Here is a 14,146-nt window from a genome sequence, read left to right as displayed (position 1 = left end):
AGATGCCCCTCCCGAGTCAGCAATAAGCAGAGTGGAGGAATCCCGCAGGTTACCGAGCCAGTGCGGATTAGTTGAGGCGGAAGTGGAGGTGGAGGTGAGCCGAAGGATTGGAAACCCCGGCGGCATTCCCCCGCAGACCCGAGGCCGATTGGCCACATCGCGCCTCAGCCACCATGGTTTGTTCCCTGGATAGGCGAATCCAGTCTCACGTGGTATATGTATTTCTTGCTAACATATATCGACTACCGATACCATATGGTTCAGTCCAGATAGTTCCGTCTATACTGGCATCGAGGAGCCATCCGTGGCAGATGATATCGTCATCTCCCTTACGATAGTTTGGCACGGGAAAAGCTATTTTCTTGACGAGCGAGTCGAACTCAACACTTTCCTCGTCCTTGAAATAGGATCTCTGCTTTCCCGACTCTCGTGATTTGTAGCAGTGAAAAAGTTGCCGTACAAAGCCTTTATCATCCCCGAGATGGTCCTTGCCATTAACCATCTCAAACTCATCGGCTGAATCTGCAATCAGGAGCCGTTCGAGTGAGGGCAAGAAGTCAGTTGACTGCCAGCCAGACCGAACATCGCGATCCAAGCCAGAAGGTGCAACAAGGACCAGGTGTGTCAAATTCGAACACCGGCGGAGCCCCCCAATGAATTGCATGGATGTAACATCAACTTCGCACAGGGCGAGACGGCGCAGACGAGGCCATAGTGACCACACCGCTGGTTCATAATCCGCCTCCTCCAGCTGGTCGGAAGGGGTCTCCCAAATGTAGGGTAGCTTTTGCGTATCAAGGCAAAGGTCGTCTGCAGCTGAACAGAATTCCTCTAGTAGTGTCAAGCGCTTGAACGCTTCGCGTAGCATGGGGCGCACCTCCAACTCGGGGACTGACGGGTTATAGAAGCGCAGGGGTAAATCAATCACCAGCCTGGTCAAGCGGTGACAAAGGTGAAACGAAAGCGTTTCGATATCTCGCGCAACCGGGGGCCTATCGGGCTCTTCCAAAACCAGTACAAGGCCAGCTGCAGTACTTTTCTGTACTTGTGCCCCCGTATCATTTGGCCTTCGGTTGACAAGTTCTGGTGGCTCACATTCGAGCAGATGCCCCAATAACCATTCATCGTCAATCAGAAGACAGTGATTAATGAGAAGTCGTCTTGCGATCTGGCAAGTAAATCGCGAGACCAATGTCAAATTGACCAAGGTATCGATTTCTCCTGAAAAGTCGGGATACGCCACCGGCGGATCTGGAGGGATGATAGACTCAATAATGAGTTGAATGATTTCGGGCGGAAGACGCATTGGCACCAAGGTGTCACCGGCGATCTTGTCAGGTAAGTCACTATGTGAAGCAACGATTGATTGATAATTGATATTAGGAGGGTACGATCGACAGGAAACAGAGGTGAGAAGTTGTTCAGAGCAAAAGTCGATCTGGGTGAATGTCTCTCATTGATGTTGGCGGGGGGATGCTCGAATCCTTCTGTCCGGCAAGCAAAGTCAACAAACATGTGAAGGGCGTCGTGTTCCCCGGTCGCCGTAAAGCTATATAGGATAAACTGCGAGCATCGCGGGGGATCCTAGACATCCAAGGGACTAAATACGCTGCCTAGAATATTCAACTCGGCAGGAAAAATGGCCAGTTGTTGCAAAGATGCCCAGCTTCCTGGAGATCTGCCGGAGTCGTCCAGCCGGCCGATCTTGGCTTAGTGCCGGTACAGGTGATGGCTAAACCCGATCTAGCTTAGCGTGCTATCTCCCCATAGCCACCAGTCCATCTTGTTTTCCTATTTCTATATCTTCCCGTAAATACTAGAATAAGCTATATTATTATTGTTGTTATTATCAAGATTATCTAACACATTATGGGAAAGGCCGTTATCAAGGATTATTTCCTGTCACCGCTCCCCAGATATATGCCGCCCAGCTTCCCATCACAAGCAACACCAAACCAGTGAAGCAGCAGATGGAGATCATTCTGCTACGCTGGTAGTGTGTCACCAAATGATGTTCCCGAAGCTTGCCGATGTACTCAGCTCCGGAGGCCATGCGTCGCTTGCGGGTCCATTGCAGAGGAGCAAGATCCCGACCGATAATGGAACCGATCAGGAGGACGATCGAAACAATCGCACAACAGATGGCCAGAAAGAGGTAGACTCGCACGGATCGACGGTAGGAATCATTATCAGCATCTTGAAGCGCACCTGTAATGATGCCGATAATAATCGTCATCCTAAAGCTATTGGTTAGTCCTTGAATTCTCTATGCTCGTTTGGTTGTTAAGGGGTCATACGCGTTATTCATGGTAACCTTTAGTGCGTACGCAGAGCCAAAGACCGACTGGTGCCAAAGAGTTGTACGGATGCCGTCGATGATAGATGTTGGACCCAGTGAAACCGCAACCGCGTACATACCGAATGCCGCGGCTGTGCCTTGTTTGGACTCGGCGAAGTTCACGAGTACCATGGCGATAAAGATCCCCAAACCGCACACGCATACTGCGATAAACCGTGAGTAAACTGTAGCTCAGCAACATGAGTTAACTACTTACGAACAGAGGCACGATGGCCGAGGATGTCAATAAAAACTCCCAAGCAGGGTACAAGGAAGAAACCTGGATTGGTCAGCGATATCTCTTGTAACGTAAAATCAGTTGATGACCTACCTGCATATTGGGCCAACGAGCTGTACCATCCCGCCTTGATTGCATCGACATTGAATCTCTTCTCAGCTAGCTCTGTGGCGTTCGAGCTGAAGACACTGGCTGTGCTAGTCTGGAACATTGAGAAGGCGAGAATAGCCCAGAACATCCACGGCAATTGGAACATCTTGCGGAGTTCGAACTTCTTGTTCTTTTCAGTCAGAGTCTCCTGGGTTGCCTTGTCTTCGCGACCACGGAAGTGTTTCTCGCAATAACGATTGAACAGCCAGAAGAAGCAAGTTGCTGCGTTCGTGAAAAGGTTCATGAAGACGGATGTCCAAAAGACCCAAGCGAAATTACCGGTATTCTGTTCAGTGTCAGTAGATCGAAAGGCTTTATTGTCGATGATATCCATACCTTAGCAATGATATTTGCTGTTGACTTCCCTACAAACCCTCCAATCTGTATCGGTCAGCTTCATTATGTGCCGTGTGTGGTGATCTGCTTACTTTGCCAATTGCCAGTTCAAAACCAAGGGTCGAGGCGAATCCATTGCTTGGAGGAAACCACGACGAGAACATCTTGTACTGTGCCGTTTGGGTAGCAATGTCACCAAGGGAGAGGATGATCCTTCCGCCGACCATGAACTTGAATGATCGAACTGTGGTTGCAGCAGCCACTAGTATGGATCCAATGGTATACACGATATTGCCATAAACAATCATCCCTGTGGCAGGTTAGATATTGCAAACTGAACGACGAAGGTTTGATGTACTTACGAGCACCTCCTACTCTGTCGGTCACAATACCACCCGGCAGAAGAAGGACGGTAGCCATAAAGTTCTCACTGGCTTCAAGTAACGAGAATTGAGTATTCGTGATGTGCATTTGCTACACCGAAGGTCAGTAACATCTCCAGTGTTGAAAGCAGTGTGTAATTACCTTTTTTAGAGTACTCTTCATCGCTCCTACAACGCCGCTGCTCCAGTGGGATCCAAAACTAATGCAGGAAATGACAACCACGGCAATCAGCTTAGCAATCAACGGTGGCGGTCGTTTTCCATCTGCATTGCCCATTACTGTGTTGTTGTCTGTTGAATGGAACGAGTCTGAAGAGGTAGGCTCTGCAGTTGTAACCTCGGTGACTTTCTTGTCGGTCGCCATATTGCAAGGCGAGGGCACATAAACCACCAACCAGACGTTATCAGGCTCACGATTGGTCTTATGATGATATAATTTGGCGGCCTTTGTGCAGTCGTTCCTCTTTTGCAATAATACTCAGCAAATTTTCCGTCGCACAAGAACAAAAGGCGGGCAGCGAAGAAAGGAATGGATCGACACAGTCTTTATAGGAATGCTTGCAGCAGGGAGCAAGCGTGTTCAGACAAGCTAAAGCTTCTTTTCTCACCGACCGGACCCATGGTGCCAAGGAGATACCATCAGATAAGATGCCCGTGTTTCTCCGACTGTCGCAAAAGCATCCCTTTCGAGGAAAGCCGCCTGTCTTAGGTTTGCGATATTAGGCTTGGCATCTGTGAAAACCTCGATTTGCTGGAGCATGTGGTGTGCTAATATTATTGAAGCTGTGGCAGTAGTCTGCTTTCATTGGCCATACCCTGCTCATTGTGACTGATTGATAAGATTGGTGCCGTGATATGACCCACTCCGCGGACAGGTTCCGTAAGGGAAAAGCCATGAAGGGAGGCGAAAACAATGGTTTGCCAAGCCTGTTCCGCTGCTCGATGACAATGACTAGGTCTCAAGCTCGTAATGGTGCCCACTCAGTGTGCGGATTGCCTGAGAAGAGCGCGCTGTCCGCTCATTTTGCCTCTTCCCCCGATGATCAAAACCCGGATCCAGACTTCAGGTTTCCGGTCTTAACATGCACGCCATGTTTTCTGATATCATGTGTGTGTTGATGTTTGCCAGTCTGTCAATATTTGAGCTTTCGCCATGTACGGTACTTGCCCTCGACAGGAGACCCTTCCGCCAAGCTACAAAATTTTAGCCTATTTGATGTGTCCGCCATGTGCACTTAGGATTAAGTATTAAGGTTAGTTGGAATGCTCCCCACCATAGCACGTGGAATCATCAACAGTCGGAACTCGGGACATCAGGAGAAGAATCTTCACACGTAATTACTTGCTCAGCTTGCTCAAGTGGATTGTTCCACCTTCCAGCGACCACGTCGTCGAAGAACTCAACCTCCGAATAGTGGGGACAATGACACAGGATAGGGATTAACGTCCGATCCAGGAACCCGATCGGAAGAATGAACTGCAAACGGCCAGGGATACTTAACTGACCAATGATCGATGAATCTGGTTTTTCTCGCTCAGAAGATTGGTAGTGGTGCCAGGCACCAATATGTCCTTTGCCCTTCGAATATTCTTCCAGATTTAAGAGGGCTCCTCTTCATCCCCCACCCTCGACAAGGGCCAACGTCTGCCGTAGAGTGCCTACCGATACTAAGAAAAATGAACATGACAACGTCTCCTGGATAACTCTGGAAAAGCCTTTCACATACTATATTCACAGATCAGCGGTAACTCAAAATGTATCCTTCACGCCAGAATGAGTCAAAGGTGCCAGCAAGACTAATGATGAAGACAGCCCTGCTGATCAGTTCAGAAATCAGCATTTTGATTTGTACCGCCCCGAAAGACCTGCTGTGAAGATACCTTCCAAAACTAACATCGTCGCCTGCGTGATGTTGAGTGAATAGAATTAGATCTCAGCAGGATTCCGTGAAAGATCCCGCTGTCTACGGGAAGTTCCATAAAGAGAATCTCTGCCACGCAGGTTCATCCTCCAAGGAACAACCCACGCACATATAAGCAGCCTCAAGAAGGTCTGACGCTAGTTGATAGATGCTTATCGTAGCATAACTTTACGCTATTCAGCCTAGGAACTTCCCATTCTCTCTATAGCAGCCGACACCCCTGTACTTACATTTAAGCGACTTACCACTTGAACAATCCTTATCAATTTCTTTGGGCACGAGAGATCTCCCCCCATCACCATCGAATCCCCAAACAAGAAAGGTATCACTCGTCCTCAAGATGAAGTTCGAACGACCCTCCTCGCCCCTTACCATCGATGGCGGGAGGCTTGTATGTCGCGAACACCTCCTCGTGATCTGCGCTATGTGCTGCGTGGATTACAGCAACATGAGAGAGGACATCGAAATGTGGGAAGCAGGCGATGACTATAATAACCGTGCTGTTCAGGACACTCAAATGGAAGAAGCTGGTGATGTTTATAATGACAACAACAGTTCTACCAAAGCCACCAGAAACGAGAGACAACAACCCTCGATGAACCCTCGATCAATGGAGATCGATGAGCCAGACCGAAAGCCCAACAAGAGACATAAGGGCCGACACGGCAAAGAAAGCCGAATTCAGCCCGTTTTCCCCCAGAGATTTATCCCTCCAACACCAGAGGATACTCCACGATCACTCTTCAAACCTCTCGTTTTCGTATCAGAGGGCAGGCCTTCGATACGCCGATTCGTTGGAAGAGAGAACCACTACCAATGCCTGGTATATACAGCTGGCGCTTGCCATGATAATTGGAAGGGGGATGAGAACTATGCCAAAGCTGGCTGGTCATTTGTATACAGACCACAGAACCCATCACGCAATATCACTGGTGGGGTTGCTGGTCGCCTCGAGTTGATGGGCCCAACTAGAGTCTATCATCAACAGACGAGAACTCGTGCAGAGCTGCGAGCTGTGATTGCGGCCTTGAAATATCTGTCTCATGACGGCAATACGTTTGACAGCGTGGTTGTCGCCACGGACTCAAGTTATGTTGTCAACAATGCAACAATTTGGATCCGCAAATGGCTTACAAGGGATTGGAAAAATGCTGGTGGCAGACCGATCAAGAATAGGGACTTATGGGAGGCGTTGCTAAAGGAGGTGAGGTGTTGCTATGTGCAGGGAAGAGAGGTCTATCTGTGGCACATTGATAGGTTGCTAAATCAGGATGCGGTTAGGCTGGCTAATTGGGCGACTGTGCCTGACTCGGCTCCTATCGAGTTCGTGGAGGAATTTCCTCCTTCGTTGTGATCGATCATGTGAGGATTTTATCTACGGTTTTATTGTAAGCCCTGCTTCTCTGGACGTCAGTTTCGGTAATAATACTCTTTTTTCTTCTATTGATCTGCAGCCATAATTGTAGTATATATAGAAACGACCGGCAATAGCAATCCTCTATTACGACTTTAACATGGGCTGAGCCCCATCAAGTCCACCAAAGTTTCCTCGGCCATTTTCCGAAGCCTTGAAATCTCAAGGGAAAGCACAGTGGATGGGTTGGACATGGGGTTTGCACCAAACAATTGCTGTTTCGTAGCGGCCATCATCGCAGTAGTGTCCATAGAAACAACCGGCAATAGCAACCTTCAATGAAGATGCTAACATGGGCTGAGCCCCATCAAGTTCACGAGAATCTCTTCAGCAATTTCTCGAAGACTTGGAATCTCGAGGGATAGTACAGTGAATGGGTTAGACACAGGGATTCCACCAAACAACTGTTGTTTCGTAAAGCAGATAGATTCTTCGATGGGTAGAGGATCGGGTTTCGGAAAGACGGCCTATTCATCCAAAATCAGTAAACTTGACTCAACAAAGAAGTAGAAATGTACCTACCAGCTCACGAATAAGGAGGCTACCTGTGTTTCCACGTCCCCAGACTTCAATAGATCCTTTGACCTTATCATTACGCACCTTGCTCCACTTCAAGAGTATAACATATTCCACTTCAACTGTGCCGCCCAACCACAAGTCCTTGTCTATTCGGAGACGCGGAAAACTTTCGGACCATCCTGATTCAATCACAACTGATGCCATTCTATTGGTACGGGCGGATAGGTATAGATCTGGCTCTTTAGAGGAAGATGTGTAAGCACCGATGAATCCTTCAAACCCTAGATCTTTTCGTCAGAACAATTAAGCTATTAGGTATTCTAAGACTTACTTGTTCCCACACCGAAGGCAATCTTGAGATGCTCTCCTTTCTTCACCGAGCCGTTATAAGCCCAATCCAACATGGCGGACATAACCCACTGCTGGTGAGCATTATGGAGGAAGTTCGGCATAACACAGATCCACAGGGTCTTTTCAACCGAGTTTAAACTGACTCTAAAGCAGGAAATCGTTGGTAAGCTCATATGTATACTTATCTGGGAGCTTACCTAGAGGTTCTTCTCTCGATTTCTAGATGTTCTGCCAGTGTCCTAGCGACGAGCAAACCGTCCTCAGGCTCAACTTCTTCGTACGTTAACTCGGTATACTCAACCGTTGATGGAACGAACTTGACGATTTCAACGACTATCTTTTGGGCTACTGGTCGAGGAAGCTTGACACTGAGGGGTGGCTCCGGAGAAGGAGAGCGTGCAGGAATTCCTGGTGCCATGGTAGACGAGGTAGACATATTCTGAATAGATGACAGATGAAAAGAGGTTGGGAAGATGGATGGCAAGTTTCTGGGGAGGGAAATAAGTGAGGGGAGAAGGAAGGAACAAGTTGCTAGACGAGGTGGGAAGTCTGTCATCAATACCTGAAGTTTAGAAGGCAGTCAAGCACATCACCCAAACGTAACCACTTCGCCATTCACTCTCGGCCCTATGCCAACAGAAAGGGTATCTATCAATACAGAGAAGAAGAAAAAAATACTGATATGTATGGTGTGTTCTGTAAAGGCCTTCCGCTGCACTCACTATTCGCTACGAGTTTACGTTGCTATTGTAAAGAGACAATATATTGTACGCGTCCCATATCACGGAATAAACGCTAACATAATAGTAGATAGTACCTTTCAATTGCGGGGGTATCTCGGTACACGTGTGTTCGAAATAGCGAATTTCTGATAGAGATTGACAGATGGCTCGCCCAATCCTTCTCCCAGAAGGTTGTTCTGAAAGGCATCCTGTATCTACACCCTATCATGGACAGCCGGATTCCCTGCTCAGCCAAACAAAATCTCGTTACGCTGAAGAAGCTATGTGGTATCTTAGTCACTACTATGTGGGATCGTGTCGACCCGGCCGACGAAGACAGGAGAGAGAAGCAACTGAGTACCACCCCAGAATACTGGGGAGATATTATTGCAGCAGGCCCACAAAACCTTTGGCATGACAATACCTATGAGTCCACAATACGTCTAATTAATCTCTATGCGGCTTCCCATTCGACCAAAGAGAAGAAGCTACACGCCATTCAGCATGAAATGGTAGTAGAAAAAAAAAGAAAGCCTTACATGGGACAGACGCTGGAAAATCTGTTGAAGACGCATTAATCAAAGGGAACGATCTAGACGGAGGATAAAGCTCGATGACCTTCGGAAAATGATGAAGGAAGCTTTCGCAGAAAAGGACAAGAAATCCGCCGAGATGCTGCGCCAGAACACTGCGGAGATTAACGCCAAATCGAGTTCGTGGAGGAAATTTCTCCTGCGTGGTGATCGATCATGCGAGGGTTCTATCCACATTTCTATCGTAATACCTGCTTCTCTGGACGTCAATTTTGGGTGGACTTTGGGTTTACTAACTTAGCTAGTTGCATTGGCATCATTGGCCTTATCTTGCCTTGTTTTCTATTAGAATATGAGACCCTTTTGGCACCACAATATGATATAAAATTCTGCAATACCCTAGGAAACAAACACGGTCCATTCGTAACAAGCTGGATGGATTCCAGAAAAGTAGTCTTCCTCATTGCACACCAAATACACTATACATTGTATGATCGCATAATCCGAAGATATAAAATAGGCGCTGGAGACGAAGCTCCTCATAAACAGGTGGCTCTCCTCTCATCTATCCATCCATCTAGTTTCGGACATCATCAAAGGGGGCAGTTAATTTCGGATTTCCCGCGGAGTTTATGTGCTCCAAAGAGACAAAGTTGTTCTTTGGTAACTACATAGTACGGTACCCTTCCAAAACCGTTACGCACCAGTGGTGAAGGCATCTCGGGGTTAGGCACACCATATCCTTGAAGACGCAAGAGGGAGTTGCGCCGCTTGCTGGTCATGAAACCTAGATTATTCCCTGTGGAGAAGACGATAGTATCCGTCTTGCGAGGCTCCAGCCGGCTCCGGCCAAACTCGAATGCTGTTTGTGGGTCGAAGCTCGACTCCTGACAACAGTGTCCTAAGGCAGATTGTTTGCTTTTTTTGATATAAAATATACAAGATTACGTGCTGTGTTAGCATGGCATCTTGCGTATTGGAGATTACTAGAGTGTGACGATAAGCAGTTGCTTGGTTAGCACATGCAATTACCAGGAGTTCTATAAAAGGGAGTTTGCTGCATGAGAGTATCACTCCTAAAGTTGCAAATCGATTCAGAGCTAGACTACTATTTTTGGTAGTGGAAATCAAAGAAAGTGGGCCTGTTGTTGGGTCTAGCTCCCATACGTCGCTAGATACCGTCCTAATGACCGGGGGAAACACAACCTAATAACAGAAAGACGGAAGAATGAAACAAAAGCAAAATAAAGAACAAAATGTGCATTTGTTAGCAAGGAAATCTGAATTAGAAAACGCGGAGCAAAAGGGGCAAGTGCAGAAAATATCGAGTGTACGGCAAATGGACCGACGAGCCACCAGCGAAGGTCTTCTTAAGACGTTCTAGTCACTGCAGTCTTTCACAGCCCTCAATATTGGGGACACTTAGAGTCTCCCAAAGAAAGTCTTCGGAACTGTCCATGTAGATCACTCGCTTCTCCTTCTTGTGGAGGTTGATAAAATTCCTCCAGAGTTGGAACCCCCGAGAGTTGGCGCTGCCCCCCATGCCTTCATCTCCGATCACAATCAGCCCGCCTTGCGCTCGACTAAGGGCCACACACATCCGATTTGCGTCTGAAACATGACCGAGCTTGTTTCCACGTCCTGGGCGAGTTGTCGAAACTATCACAATGGACTTTTCACGCCCCTGCGCAGCATCTACGCTCATGATATCAACGCCACTGAGCAGAAATTTATCGTGGAGAAGTCTCTTCAACAGATTTCGTTCTTGTGCATAATAGGACAGCACCAGAATATTCTCAGGCGGGCAGTCAGCTGCGCACAAATCTCTCACGAATTTTGTTACTGCCGAAATGTATTTGGGATTGAACAGAGACGTTCCATTCCGGAGCCTCCAAACCTCGGAGTCTTTGACAGAAATGAAATGTGATCTTCCAGGGGCGACATCGTACCTATCCGTCACGAAACGCTCCCATCTCGGCGTCTGACGTGAAGTAGAGTCATCGGTGATGAGGTTTCCCCCATAAAAACTTTCACTCACGAACCTTGCAATCAATGGGTGCATTCGGTACTGTCTGGCCAGGAGGATGTGACGGACTCCAGTGGTATGAAGTCGCTCAAAAAGAGAAAGACGCTCGAAGTTGTAAGCCTCGTTTTGGGATACTGATGTGACGGTTGGGGGGAGCTGGGCTATGTCTCCGCTCATAATGACTTTTCGGATAGACGGATAGAAACGAATAAGCGGGCTTATGACGGTGCTCTCGGTTATCTGTGTTGCCTCCTCAACTGTGACTATCCTTGGGCAGAATCGTCTTAGAGCTTTTCGTCCGGCCGTTGAAGCCGTACAGAGAACGATATTAGCCTGCTCTAAGTAAAACTGCTGTAGTTCGAGCCATGCTCTCTTGTAGGAGGTCACGAGAGTTTTCAACACATCTTCAGGACTCTCCGGATCCTCAAAGAGCTCCGATGGGCCACGTAATGTTAGTTCCGCATTTGTTGATTCAACGAATAATAATCCACGACGTGCCAAAGAGATCTGGTAAGTCAACAAGTTCCAGAGGAGAGCCATCTCTGATTTTTCTTTCTCTGTTTCTTGAGGCCATTCGGATTTCAACTTGACGGCCAGCTCCACTCGACGAAGAATATGCTGCCCCAATGAGACCTCCTTCGTAAGCATCTTGTCGCTTTCAGCAGTCGTTGACTCCACGCTGAAGCGTAGGACCTCCAAGAACTTCGGATCTATGCCGGCATCCCGCAAGCTTTGTTTTGTAGAATCAAAATTCCTCTGGGTCTCCGTTGTCGGATGGGCCATTTCGGGCGCCATCTGATTGTCAACATCTTCCCCAAGCTCAGTGTCTAGACGAAATATTCCCTCGGTTCCCAAGCTATCTCTCTTAAATAGCTTGAGCATTTTTCTGGTGATCTCATCTAGACCGTAATTCGATCCGCAAACAATCAAAAGTGGAGTTCTCATCTTTCGGTGATATGCCGCGATGTGTGCAGATACACTGGTCTTTCCGGTACCGGGAGGGCCGGTGATTAGAGTGACATAGTTTTTATAGCAGGTAGAAGCAGTTATTCCTTCTTGAACGGCTGCTATCTGTTGGTCATTGAGGGTTGTACGGATCGAATTGAGATAAATTTGAGCAGCTGTAGAGGGCGGCACAGGCAATTCGTCTTTTATCGTCCGGTTGTTGTGAGCCAGAAGTAACTCCCGTAGCCGATTATTTTTTGGGATTTTCAGGTTCTGATCACCATAGAGGACGTACCTGATGGCTTGTCTTGCTTGTCTGATTGCGGACTGCTCATTACCGAATTTCACGAGACCAGACACTTCTAGGACGTGACCACCTGTCGAAGTCTGATCAGATCTCTTCAAGCGAACAGCGACGAGGCTTGATGGCATTCTAATACTCGAAGGAAAGCTCGGGGGCTTAATAACCGTACCCAGCCATGTTTCTTTCGAACTCCCATTGCTAGCTTGTTGGCTCACAGTCACTCGGGTACCAGGCTCAGGCAGGGCTGATTCATTTTCGACGAAAGCGTCCGATGGGAGCCTCACTGTTGAGACATCCAATATGGCATAGAAATACTTATCTAGACCCTCGGTGTGCGCTCCGTGAACGGAAGACGTTGGGTACAAAGTAAATGTGTAGCTTCCATTGAAATTATTGCAGTAGGTTGTGCGCTGATATTCGGCCTCTCTCAACAGCCCGACGGTTTTGATAACTTCATAGTGGCGTTCGTTTAAGAAAATATAAATGGCGGGAAACAAGCTTCCGAGCGCACGGGGAGTGACAAAAGATGGGGGGTTGTTCATCCAGCCACGTTGACGAACTCCGATATGATCGCTAAGTGCCTTATCAGAGATCTTTGGCAAAGAGTCGATCCTGCACCAAGACCCCCCTGAGACGTATCTGCAGTCATAGAGGGGAAATGGTCCTAATGTTGGCATGGGCATCGCTGCCAAGAATCTCCAATTCTCTAGTAAATTTCCGCGTGCCCGGGTAATCACTCTGACTCGCATATCACTCGACAGAAGCTGACGGAAGATGCGCACAGCTTGGCTTTGGTCAGAGAGAGCTGCCAGAGCATTGTCAGACAAGTCGAATCCCATGCCATACGGTGCCTCACTGTGCCCCCAGGTTATGGTATAGTTGTCGGCATTGGGTGTTCCGCGGCACCTGGCTGCTTCACCTGTGGAGAGAGTGGTCCATGAAAACTGTACCCCTTGCAGTCTGCTTGAGAAAGTAATGATGCTACCTTGCAGAGGATTCTGATTTGGTCTGTTAACGGGACGGTCTACGTCAAAGCCCTTGTTCCCGAAGGCGGTCCAGATGATAGTGAGCGATCTCTGCTTGTTTTCCGGATTGGAATCTGTGAGTTGTAGTTCCAAGCAGAAGTGTGGCAATTCGGCGCCTCCACGGATGCTAAATCTCAGCCTTGTCGCGTCCGTACAAGCGATGGTCTGCGACTCCTGCTCATATTCTCGCCTCACATTGATGTAGCATGCCATTTCCGTATTGAAAATCTGATAGTCATTTACTGTGTGTTGTGATTCTCTATACCGACGGAAGGCATGTCTATCAAGCCTGAGCAAATTCTCGGGGGCTAGAAGAAATGAGTTATACCAGTATAGATGGTCTCTCACTACCGGCGTGAAGTTGATAACTCTTGGGAGGGTGGGTTCTGACATTCTGAGATTATTCGGTTTGCACAGCAGCCCACAGGGCCTGCTGGAAGAAGGAGAATGAAGAAGGATGGCGACTCAAAGCGAGTTAGTGAAGAGAAGTCAGTTGATGTAAGAGATGTTCTTTAAAGACCTGATGTATGTAGGTATAAAAGAAACCGGGAAGTAATTGTCCAAGTAAGAGAAGGTTGAGGATGTGATGAAGAAAATCTTTGCAGGGGATCGGGGTGGAGGGGGGGATTTATAGGGAAAAAAGCTGCGCTGTCCAGGGCCATCGTGCATTGAACAGTAACACACAGTGAAAGAATTTGTCACTGTCAGTCACCTCGAGTATTCACATAATAAGGACCATGAAGAGGACACCATTCAATCTCAGTACCGGACGCATACTAGTGAACGGACCATATCTACAAAGACCGTTCGAGAATTTTCCAGCACATCGAGTGCTGCTGACTGTCTAAACTTGAACATATGTCTCATGGCATGGAGAGACTAGCTGCAGTATGGCAAAGGAAACATTGCTAACGTTCATCGTTTCTTTGCGCCATAGCTT

The 14,146-nt window shown here is 47.8% G+C and overlaps 4 protein-coding genes across 4 annotated transcripts; 1 reads left to right on the top strand and 3 right to left on the bottom strand.

Moving 5' to 3' along the window:
* Window positions 1-205: 205 nt before the first annotated feature.
* Window positions 206-3,809, bottom strand: BO87DRAFT_303778 (putative MFS transporter; the record flags this gene model as incomplete). Its single annotated transcript, XM_025619258.1, has 9 exons — window positions 206-1,346; window positions 1,950-2,243; window positions 2,298-2,502; window positions 2,556-2,618; window positions 2,670-3,012; window positions 3,063-3,107; window positions 3,155-3,372; window positions 3,425-3,536; window positions 3,588-3,809. The coding sequence occupies 9 exons, from the start codon at window positions 3,807-3,809 to the stop codon at window positions 206-208; spliced, it is 2,643 nt and encodes an 880-aa protein (XP_025481826.1).
* A 1,898-nt stretch (window positions 3,810-5,707) lies between these two features.
* BO87DRAFT_453330 (ribonuclease H-like protein) lies at window positions 5,708-6,721 on the top strand (the record flags this gene model as incomplete). Its single annotated transcript, XM_025628539.1, has 1 exon — window positions 5,708-6,721. One exon carries the CDS (start codon window positions 5,708-5,710, stop codon window positions 6,719-6,721), a length of 1,014 nt encoding a protein of 337 aa, XP_025481825.1.
* Window positions 6,722-7,068: 347 nt separating this feature from the next.
* On the bottom strand, window positions 7,069-8,069 carry BO87DRAFT_384800 (uncharacterized protein; the record flags this gene model as incomplete). The annotated part of the gene is made up of 4 exons (XM_025624699.1): window positions 7,069-7,248; window positions 7,304-7,581; window positions 7,632-7,795; window positions 7,849-8,069. The coding sequence occupies 4 exons, from the start codon at window positions 8,067-8,069 to the stop codon at window positions 7,069-7,071; spliced, it is 843 nt and encodes a 280-aa protein (XP_025481824.1).
* Window positions 8,070-10,290: 2,221 nt separating this feature from the next.
* BO87DRAFT_354710 (DEAD/DEAH box helicase family protein) lies at window positions 10,291-13,777 on the bottom strand (the record flags this gene model as incomplete). Its single annotated transcript, XM_025621294.1, has 1 exon — window positions 10,291-13,777. The coding sequence occupies exon 1, from the start codon at window positions 13,597-13,599 to the stop codon at window positions 10,291-10,293; it is 3,309 nt and encodes a 1,102-aa protein (XP_025481823.1). The 5' UTR covers window positions 13,600-13,777.
* Window positions 13,778-14,146: the final 369 nt, after the last annotated feature.

Source organism: Aspergillus neoniger (genome assembly GCF_003184625.1).
Source record: "Aspergillus neoniger CBS 115656 unplaced genomic scaffold BO87scaffold_9, whole genome shotgun sequence".
In the NCBI taxonomy this organism is placed as follows: domain Eukaryota; kingdom Fungi; phylum Ascomycota; class Eurotiomycetes; order Eurotiales; family Aspergillaceae; genus Aspergillus; species Aspergillus neoniger.
The sequence above is the reverse complement of the archived record's forward strand: the minus strand, read 5'-3'. Positions and strand labels throughout refer to the sequence as shown.